General features: G+C 28.4%; 1 protein-coding gene across 1 annotated transcript; it reads left to right on the top strand.

Moving 5' to 3' along the window:
• The first annotated feature begins 3,652 nt into the window (after positions 1-3,652).
• On the top strand, positions 3,653-11,602 carry LOC136220272 (probable WRKY transcription factor 12). Its single transcript, XM_066008075.1, has 4 exons — positions 3,653-4,038; positions 5,602-5,696; positions 6,553-6,717; positions 11,300-11,602. The coding sequence occupies exons 1-4, from the start codon at positions 3,841-3,843 to the stop codon at positions 11,460-11,462; spliced, it is 621 nt and encodes a 206-aa protein (XP_065864147.1). The 5' UTR covers positions 3,653-3,840; the 3' UTR covers positions 11,463-11,602.
• The last annotated feature ends 534 nt before the right edge of the window (positions 11,603-12,136 follow it).

Raw genomic sequence — 12,136 nt, 5'->3', positions numbered from 1 at the left:
TCGGTTTTTTTTTTAAAAAAAAATAAGAGAGAATGTCGAGACATAAGTGTATAAAGAGGAGAGTGAAAATATTTTTTGCCCATTAATTAAATATTTTATTTTTTCTTAATAAAGTATTAAGTCCATAAATTAATTTTAGTTAAATAGAATTAAATCGCAATTGTAACCACTCAGTACAAAAAAAACATTTTATAATTAATATGTGAAATTAATTATATTAATTAGAATCATTATGCTCAACATTTGAGAATTTGAAGAGATTCAAATAATAATATTTTCTTAATTAATATCTTTCAATATTTTTGTCCTATGATCATATTTCATTTTCATCTGTTAAAAACTCTTGAAATACTAACAATTTTGTACGAACCATAATATAATAGTTAAATTATATAAGCCAATGTTGCAAAAGCAATTATCTCAATATCCATAATTAATGTACACTTTTAGGATTTTGAGCATCAAAATTTATTTTTATTTATCTTGATTTTGAATTCGTATCTAGCATAATCCACATTCTTCAAGCATAAACATCTTATCAAGCGTATTAGACGCTTACAATCTCCTTGTCTAGAAAATTGGGAAAAAATAACTTCTTGATAATAATAATAATAATAATAATAAATAATATAACATAATTTATATTGAAATAAACTTCATTGTAAGTATAATATTCCAATATCTCTTTAATATTTTATTTAATATGTCTCAAACTTCAATGAACAACTATCGTGTGAAACTTTATATTTATTTGTACCAAAATGCATAAAAAAAAAAAAAATACAATCCATATCAATTAGCTAAACTCAAACTAAAAAAATGAGTGGATTTCAACATGTTCCGAATTAGAAAAATTAATCTAACTTCAATTAAAACTAAAAATTGAGTTCATAAAAAGCCGAAAATCTAAATTTTAGTTAGAGTTAACAATCAAAACGATAACATCTAGGAACATATACTAAAAAAGAATGCAAATATACAAAATCTTTATTTTAGTCATTTTGAAAAATAAATAAATAAAAAAGAAAACATGGATAAGGTAGAGAGAGGTATGGAATCTGGATAACGACAGAAATGAAATTTCATCTCTAAAAGATGAAACTATAACAAGAATTGTTTAATAAAAATAAAACAACAGCACAATTGAAAAAGCCAAAAATTGAGTTCATATAAAGCCGAAAATCTAAATTTTAGTTAAGAGTTAGCAATCGAAACGATAACACCTAGCAACATATACTAAAAAAGAATACAAATTTACAAAATCTTTATTTTAGTCATTTTGAAAAAAAAGACAAATAAAAAAGAAAACATGGATAAGGTAGCGAGAGGTATGGAACTTGGGTAACGACAGAAATGGAATTTCATCTCTGAAAAATGAAACTATAACAACTATTGTTTAATAAAAAGAAAACAACAACACAATTGAGAACAAAAATAACTACAACATATGAAAAAAAATCGAATAATTACCTTGAGAAACATAAGAATTTCTTGTAATTTTTAACACTTTTGTGTTTTCCGGTTTTAGTTGTTCATGCATCTTCTATTTCTGTCGGATTTCTTCAATTGAAGCTATCAGTTTGGAAAAAAAACACAAATAAAAAAGAAAACATGGATAAGATAGCGAGAGGTATAGAACATGGGTAACAACAGAAATGAATCTGAAAGATGAAACTATAACAACTATTGTTTAATAAAAATAAAACAACAACATAATTGAGAACAAAATAACTACAATATATGAAAAAAATCGAATATTTACCTTCATAAATATAATACTATCTATCGTGACCAATGAATATAATGGTGGAATACTATCTATGATGCTTTATATAGAAGTTTATTTGTGACTTTTGGATTTCCTTTGCTTTGTGTTTTTTCATCTTCCCGTAACTCTTGTTTTCTTTTATTATTTTAATTAATAGGCTAGTAATTATTTAATATAAATTTGTTATTTTTAATTAATTAAATATTTATTTTTAATTAATTAAATATTTATTTTTATTTAATTAAATATTTTTTATCTGATTTTTTACTACGTTGACAACTCATCAAAAAGACCTCTAAAACAGTTCTTCTCATTTCTCTCTGCTTCCGTAATTATATATAGTATAGATATCATTTTTAGGATATCACATTTACTCCTAACATATCAAATATTAAATAGAAAAAAATTTACCTCCAATATTTCCAAATTCAATTAGGTGGTACAAGGAGGTGGAATAAGCTCCTGCGATTTTAATAGGATGGAAAAGTCCATCTTATCCCTCAAATTAAGGTTATGTAGTTTAAATAAGGTTAAAATAGTAAAATGTATTATTTTATCCTTATCCATATCCCACATACCAAACATTGAATAATAATTCTCGACTATCATATTTTTATCGTTATCCCAACCATTTATCTTTATCTCTAACCCAACTTTTATCCTTATCCCTGTCCCAATAGAATACCAAACGCCCTTCTTTTTAACACATTATATTTGATCTGTTATTTAATTATCACACAATACCTTTCAAACATCATTTCTATCTAAAATCTATATATAATATAAAACAGTAACGATGGAACTGAGGTGTCACTTCCTCCTTTTTTACTGAAAAAAAATATAATATAATATATAATATATTAGTTTTTATTTTATTATTATATTTATCTATAAAAATATTATTTAAAGTAAATGTGAAAATCAAATAATAATATTTAATTTATATAACACATTTATGTCATTAATTGTAATTATTAGATGGGTAATTAATTTATTAGTCCCTATATTTTAACAAAACACATTGTTTAGTTCCTGTATTTTTAAAAACACATGGTAAGGTCCCTAACCTTTTTCTCAGTGAACTGTTTAGTCCTTCCGTCTGTTTGTTAGATTTTTTTACCGTTTATGACTTCGGAAATGACTAAATTACCCTTTACTATTTACCTTCAAACTTTAGAAGAGAAAATCCAATTTAGAAGAAGAAGATATTTGTATAGAAAACAAGAAAAAGAACAGATCCAGTGCTTACGAATTTGAACGATTAAGAAGAAAATCAAGAAGAAGAATACTCAAAGTTGATTTCAGATACATTAGAGTTTAAAGGAAAGGAAAATAAAGGAAAAGAAGAACGCAAATTTAAATTGACGAACAGAATCTTCATGAGAGTTTAACGGCATGGACTAAACAGTTCACCGAGAAAAACGTTAGGGACTAAACAGTTCACCAAGAAAAATGTTAGGGACTTTACCGTGTGTTTTTGAAAATATAGGAACTAAACAATGTGTTTTGTCAAAATATAGGGACTAATAAATTAATTACCCTTATTAGATTGTATTTTTATTAATATTTATATATTAAGATGAATCCGTGCATCGCACGGACCAAAAACTAGTGTTTATTTAGAATGTGACCGTCAAATCAGTTTATTCAAGTTTTTCATTAAATATATGATTATTCGAAAACGTTAAATATAAAATTTTACCACTTCAGTAAATTTATACTTTCCAAAAAAACAATATTAGCAAATTGATTATTTAAATTAGATGTGGATAAAGTTAAGGAAAATAAAATAATAAAAAAAAAGCAGAAGTATAAAGAACAGTAATTATTAGTAAAAATTCTGTCCTTATTCTCAAGTACGCAACCAAATATTCTCCTCTTCATTACTCAACTCTCCTTGTTTTGTTGAAATTAGAGAGAAAAAGATAACTTCTCTCAAAGTCATCTTTTCTTTTCTTTCCCCAAACAAATCCTAAGAAACATGAGAAAAAACCTATACTAATTTCCCCCAAAAAAACATTCTTTTCTCTGCAATCTAAGGGTTTGTTTGGATTGTCCAAAAAAAAAAACACATGGAAGGAAGAGAAGTTACGAATTACGAGTTACAAGTTTCTTTCACCACACCACAAACAATCCATGAGATGGGTTTTGTTCAATTCGGTGAAGAAAATCATGTTTTGAGCTTCTTAGCACCGCATAGTACGTCTAATTCTCAGGCTGCTACTAATGTTCATATGGCCGGGTTTTCGACTCCGGCCAGCGGGGATCAGGTAGGGAAATTATGTTTGTTGTGTTTTAATTATCAGCTTAAACTTTTTTCTTATTTCATGTCCGGTTTAAGGGCGGGGGCGGAGGGAGGAGGGAGGAGGGGGAGGGGGATAGGGGGCTTTTGCATCTCCGTCCGACTGTCGGGAACCACTTTCGAGGCTGCCTATAGATCTACTGTGAGTGCTGCAATCAAGGGGAATTGAGCATCTACTGATCGTTGGAAAACGTTTTTTTAATTTGTTTTTGAGAAATATGGAAAAAGTATTGTTTGAATACTCATATATCAATACTGGATCAATAGCTGCTGCAATTACACTCCAGCTCCCCGTCCTTTAGAGATGGTCGGGGAGAAATTCTACTGTACTCTTGGAGTAATACATCCGATCTATTGATGTACGGATATGGAAATGGATATAGCTATACCATAGAGTCTATTCCAGCCCCCCATCCTCCACAAATGTCCGGTGAAAAATTCTACCATACTTACTCCCGACCTATGTCTAGCTTCCCGTCCTGCAGAGATGGTCGGGGAGAAATTCTACTATATTTCTGGAGCAGTACACTGTTGTTGCACGGATATGGAAATGGATACCGTTATTAATATTTCTATAATATATAGTCTACTCCAGCTCCTCATCCTCCAGAGATGTTCGGAGCAGAACCTGGAGCAACACACCCGACCTATTGTTTCACGGATATTGTTATTAATATATCTATAACATAGAGTCTGCTCCAGCTCCGGATCCTGCAGAGACGGCCAGGGAGAAATTCTACCATACTTCTAGAGCAATACATCCGACTTGTTGTTGCGCGGATATGGAAATAGATACCTTTATTAATATTTTTATAATATAGAGTCTGCTCTAGCTCCCCATTCTCTAAAGATGGTCCGGGAGAAATTCTACTATACTCTCGGAGCAACACACCCGACATATTGTTTCATGGATACTTTTATTAATAAATATATCTATAACATAGAGTCTACTCCAGCTCCCCATCCTCCAGAGTGGTCGGGGAGAAATTCTACCATACTTCGAGAGCAACACACTGACCTATTGTTGCACAGATATGAAAACGGATACTGTTATTAATATTTCTATAATATAGATTCTACTCCAGCTCCCCATCTTCCATATATGGTTGGGGAGAAATTCTACCATACTCTCGGAGCAACACACCCGACCTATTGTTTCACGGACATTGTTACTAATATATCTATAACATAGAGTCTACTCCAGCTCCCCATTACGGTGAGGGAGAAATTCTACCATACTCTTGGAATAATACACCTGACCTATTGTTGTGCGGATATGGAAATGGATATCTTTATTAATATTTCTATAACATAGAGTCTATACAGACAAGGAAACGGATACAGATAGGAATACAAAATGAAACGAAAAAAGCTACTGAAAATGTGCAATATAGCACCGGACCCGACTAATCAATGAGCACATTCATATTCGGGTGTATTGCTCCAGAAGTATATGATAGAAGTTTTTCTACTCGGATTTTGTTGCCAAATCTAATGTATTTTATTGTTGATATGGAAATGAATTATTCAGGTAGGAACAATGGATCCAAAGGCTACTGCTACTACTGCTAATAATGATGAAGAAAACTGCAGTGCTAGTGCTAACGATGCCACCAACAATTCTTGGTAGGCTATTTTCTTTCTCTTTTTCTTTTTCATTTCTTTCTGGTTACGATAACACGATTTACAGATACAGTTCAACTGATACGACATGATTTTAATACGAAAATCAAAGTATTTTTCCTTAAAAAAACATGCACAGCACAGCACACAACAAAATCCAAGATAGGTTTCAACAAAATCTAAGGAGATCTGCACCCACATGTGTAAGAGGAAAATGGAATCTATTCAGAAATACTCTTTCTCTCTCTTTTCATCATATGCAAGAAAAATAAGTGCTCTATAAAAAAAGTCATTTCGATGCCGAGATACGGGTTATTCTCATAATCGTTGTTATGTGATTTATATATTTTAGATAATTATATATAATATAAATATAACAAAACAAATTATTATATCATAATAGTATTATATTAATTATCACGTGATTTATATATTCCATATAATTATAAATGATATAAATACAATAAAAACGATAAGTATACCAACCGAATTGTCTATGTAAACCGTATTATTATATTTGTGTTAGAGATTGAAGAAACGGGTTATTATGTTGCACATTATTATATATAATATTGTGTCAAAAGTATTGTTCATGTAAAATTGTGTTATCGTGTCGGAAATTGAAAACCCGGTCTAGAAGTGACAACTCGGGCTATTGTGTCAAATTTGTGCTATGCGATTTATTTTTACATAATTATATATGATATGATAATCGTATCAAACGTGTACTTTTAAGTGGCGGATTATATATTTTTGAAAATCGTATTGTCTGTGTCGGACATAAATCGTATTGTCGTGTCATACATATATATCTAATTATTAAGGAATATTGAGATTCTGTTTTATATTTTCTTGGAAGGTGGAGAAATTCATCTAGCTCAGAGAAGAACAAGGTGAAAATCAGAAGAAAGTTAAGAGAACCAAGATTCTGTTTTCAAACAAGAAGTGATGTAGATGTTCTTGATGATGGTTACAAGTGGAGAAAATATGGCCAAAAAGTTGTTAAAAATAGCCTTCATCCCAGGTATTTTTATTTACTCATTTTCTTCATTTTATTATAAAAACAAAAAAAAAAGTACATAAAAAATCAGCTTATAATTACATATTAATAATAATAATAATCAAGCTTGTAAAAAATGCTAGGTACTAGTCAGACAAAGCCCTTAAGGATTAATTGGAGATTAGTCGATGATTAATCAAATTTGCATTTTTATATTGTTTTGTTTGTTAATCAACAAATTGTTATATAAAAAGTACTAAAATATGTATTATATTATCTAAAAATAATACTATAAATTTATTTAATATAGAAAAATACGTAGATTTGTAACATATACTTTAAAAATGTGTAAATATTAGCATTTCAACAATAATATTATCGAAACAACTCAAATAAATAAAATATAATATTCACAAGTAATAATTCACCAAAAACTATAAAACAATAATCTAAAAGTATTAAACTATATCATGAAAACAAGTAGATAACGTAATTAAACAAAAATATCTGAAAATAATAAAGATAATTCACGAATAACCATATAATAATGTTAAAAAATACATTTTTATTTATTGTCCCTTAGACGGTCTAGACAGCTAAAAATTGCATAGAAACTAAAAAAAAGCCGAAAGAACTAATCGAAAAAAGCCAAAGTGGTGGTTTTCGATTTCGAGTGCTTAAGCGGTTTTTTTTTAACAGTGATAATAATTAATAAAAAAAAAATAATATGTCTAACTGCATGGTTTTTGTTCAAAGTTATCAATTATGATAGTAGATGAGAATATTTAAGTACATTTTGTCAGTTCTTCTAATTATTGATGGATGAATTTGCACTACTTAATTATTAGTTCTTTTGTATTATTTTAGGCAAAAATATTATTATTATAATTAATTTCTTTTTAAATTTGCTTTTCATCATTTGGCACTAATTATCTTCTTCATTTTATTTAAAAAGAAAAAAAAAACATCTTTTTTACATAAAAGAATGAGCTTATAATTACATGCAGTCAGAGAATAATAATAATAATAAATCTATATATAATATAATATAATTGCATGGTTTTTATTCAAAGTTAATGAGAATATTTAAGTACAGTTTGTCAGTTCTTTTAATTATTGATTGAGGAATTTATACTACTTAATTATTATGTCTAATACACATGTTACCCTCGTAATTATTCAAAATTTCAACTTTCACCTTAAATTTTCAAACGTTTCAAATGATCCCATATTCTTTTATCTTACATTTCTTAATGGAATATGTTGGATACAGAAAGTGGGAGACACGCTACACCACGTGTCAAAATGCTCGCTAAATACTCAAAAGAAAATGTGAAATGGATAAATAATTACAAACTTTTGAAACTTTTGAAATTATTGGATACAATTAGATAAATATACGAGGTTATTGAATACAATTGAGTAAAAATACGGAATTATTTAGAATTTTTAAAATTTCATGAAGGAGTTGAAGTTTTGAACCAAATATATAGTAGCAAATGTATTAGGGCTAATTATAAGGTCTTTTGTATTATTTATAGGAAAAAAAAAACTAGGGTTCCTAATAATTCTAATTTTGGTGGATTAAGCATCTGATTTTCATTTTAACACATTAAATCCTTGATGTTATTTTTATTTTTTATTTTTAATCATATTAAATTTATATTTACTAAATAACGTTTTGTTAACCGAGTTTTATACTAGAGCTAGTGTCATGAGGAGTTTAATATAACTAATAATAAAACTTAAGAGCTTAATATATTGAAATGAAAAATTTATGGCTTAGGGCATGTTTGGTTCAGCTGTTGCTGTTAGCTGTTTATGGTTGCAGTAAGATGTTTGTTGTTGTTGTTAGCAGCTTCTTATTAACTGATTAATTATTAGTGTTTGGTAAAATTATATTGAACTGTTGATGTTAGTATTTAAAATCTCAAATATGGATATGTTAATTAAAAAATATATTACAGTTAAACCTCGATAAATGAATATTCGATAAAGTAATAACCTCGATTATATAATAAATTCTTCCGGTCCCGACTTGGGCCAATGGACTAAAGTAATAACCTCGCTAAATGCATTAAGTAATAAAAAATATTTAAATCCTTAAGGGCCCAATGAAAATATAAAGTAATAATTATTAAATTATATACAAAATATATATATTGATCAATATAAATACCCAAGAATTTACAAAAAAAAACAAGACCTATAATTGTGCCTATAATTATGCTTATAATTATTTGATTGATTTGTAATTATGCTAATGTGATAATTACAAATCAATCAAATAATATATTTCCTAAACAAGATAATTACATATCTAATGAATATTTATCGATAAATGAATAATTTATTAATTTATCGATAAATGAATAATTTATTCATTTATCGATAAATAAATAATCTCGCTTAATGAATATTTTTTTCCGGTCCCAACGATATGCATTTATAGAGGTTTTACAGTACACAAATTAATAAAAATAATCTAAATTAAAAAAATAAAAATAAAAAATATATTGAACGCAACAAAACTATGTTCTTTCGGTAATTATGTTATAAAAGTAGAAATAATGTTAAAGAAGAAACATATTTTGCGGAAATAAGAAGGATAGTTATGTCATTGACAAATAAATACAAACAGTTGTTCATTAAAAACTCCAAAAGGGAACTTTTAGTGAAAAGCCTCAAAATATTGTAGTTTTTAAAGAAAATGTTAAGCGATGCGGTTATATAAATCTAACCAAACGCTATATTTCATGCGGTTTGGAGTGAAATGCTAAATGCTCTTTCGAAAAGCTGAAACAAACACCTTTTAATGCACCAAAATCGAAATAATCATGAGTGTTATGATTTTGTTGTTGCCTTATTTAGCATATTATTAAGAAATTTTCTTTGGAAAAATCATTACATATTTGTCTTCAATTGTTACCTAGAAACCATTTATAGAATCAAACAAACAAATTCTTAACCATTTTGGGAAAAATCAGTATAATCTATATATTATTATTGCTTTTTTAAAGAGCCCCACAACAAGTGTTATAATTAATACCCTAATTTAAAGATCACTGTCCCCCATATGAAAATATTAGATTTGGATTGTTTTATTCTAATAAACATGATTTATGATTTAAAGGAGCGTAGTAGTTCAGTTGGTACACTTCTAGTTTTAAAGATAAAGTACATACGTGTTATATAACATTTGTCATATTTCACAATTTGGTATATAATTTTTAATTTTGCACACATGTGACCGGTCAACGTAAAGTCAACACGCCACATCAGCAATTTGACCTACTTAAAAGTCAAAAGTTGATCGGTCAATGTGAAATCAACGCACCATGTCAGTAATTATGACTTTTATGGTGGTCAAATTGCTGACGTGGTGCGTTGACCGATCATAATTACCGGTTATACAAGGAGGTCACCAAAATGTTGTACAGTTTTCCATGCAAAATTGAATATTATACACCATATAGGTAATTTACCCCTAGTTTTAAAGATGGAAGGTTGTAGATTCGAATACATCCTCTTTTAAAAAACAGTAATGGACTCGAGATTTATGATTTAAGTTAGAGATTTTGAATTGAGAGTTTGAGGTTTTAATATATCTAAGTGATTTAATTTTGAGAAAATCACCTAAAGAGGCTACTTGCATATTAAAGATGTTTTATTAGCTCTCTAAACTTTAAAGTGATCTATTAACTTTTTGAACACTATTAAATCCTCGAACTTGTTTAAAGTATAACTTATATATTGATCTTCATATACTTACCGAGACAGTTGCATTTACATGGACTCTGATGATCATGTAAATTTGGTCATTCACCGTTAGATTTAGACTGATTAAATATAATCCTTAGGATGTTTTAAATCCTCACTCTGGGATTTTAATCAGCCTAAATCAAACGGTAAATGACCAAATTTACGTAGTCATCAGGGTCCATGTGAACACAACTGTACTCAGAAAATATTATATTTTGAAAAATATTAAGTAAGGAAAATATTGTGTTGGAAAATAAATATTTTCCGGTGTCCAGCTACAATACCGGAAAACATGAAGAAATTGTGAGTGACTATTATTTTCAAAAATGTAAGAAGAAATGATGAAGGATTCCAAAAGTTTAGGAAAATATTTTATGTAAAATATTTTCCTTGATTTCTTTACAAATTTTCCTATTGGCTAGTCTAAAATTTTTCATTGAATTATTTTTCTAAGCAAACAAACACTGAAAACCCAAGAAATATTTCATGCACAATATTTTCTGATAAATAAACGGGACGTTAAAGTTATATGCACTTTAACTTACTCAAATTGCATTAGTTTTTCTGTCCGGATTGACTGGGGAGCCTGATATATTGAGCCAGTTATTTTCTTAAAAAAAAAAAAGCTAATTTGATCGATAAAATCGTAAATTATGTCAAATTTTAGTATAGGCTAGAGTTAGATATGATAAAAAAAAATTATGGAACAATACGATTTGCAGAAACAATTTAACTGATACGACTCGTTTGATACTACTATCATTTTTTATCCATTATTGTATATAGAATTACATGAAATATATAGATAACATAACACGATTATGACATGACACTTGTTTTGCAGAAGTTATTACCGGTGTACACATAGCAATTGTCGAGTAAAGAAAAGAGTAGAAAGATTATCAGAAGATTGTCGAATGGTGATAACTACTTATGAAGGTAGACACAATCATTCTCCATCTGATGACTCCAATTCTTCTGATCATGAATGTTTCACTTCTTTCTAATTTTTATTTTATTAAACTATATACATATTTAAATTAATATTTAATTAGCTAGCTTTGAGATCATATTATTATTTGTCTTAATTTATAAATTCATAAGTTATTTTTTCTATTTCGTTTTAATTATGTCTTATCCGCGTTTATGTTTGGTTCACCTATTGTTATAATGGCAATGTGGCGGGTATCCACAAATATTTCCTTTTCCGTTTTCATCTCCGTTTACAAATTTTTATAAACGTTCTCTCTGTAATCTGTTTAAGAAATCGGTATTCGGAAATATTGGATCCACATAAAAAAATAGTATGTTGTTATATCCATCCCAATTAGGGTTACAAATTGACCCTGCGGAGGGGATATCGATATCATGCCTATCCTCATCTTCATCCCATCGATCCCTATTAATGAAACAGAAAGTAAAAACCTCTTCATTCTCCATCTTACGGGAATGGTAGGCCCGGCCCTGAGCTTAGATTAGAAATATGACCACCTATAGTTCAAGGTTGAAAGTGGTTCAATTGCCTAAACAAATAGTACGATACATGTAAAAAGGAAAGCGATTTAAATCAAAACAAACAAAAAAAAAAATTGTGAAGCATCTTTTTAATATTGGATAAACTAGGTTATTCGGTGAATAGAATCATGCGAACTTTATTTATGTTTTAATGGAATTTATTTTA

The sequence above is a fragment of the Euphorbia lathyris genome, chromosome 2 (genome assembly GCF_963576675.1).
Source record: "Euphorbia lathyris chromosome 2, ddEupLath1.1, whole genome shotgun sequence".
NCBI classification, from domain to species: Eukaryota; Viridiplantae; Streptophyta; class Magnoliopsida; order Malpighiales; family Euphorbiaceae; genus Euphorbia; species Euphorbia lathyris.
Note: the sequence above shows the minus strand (reverse complement) of the source record. Positions and strands in the feature narration are given on the sequence as shown.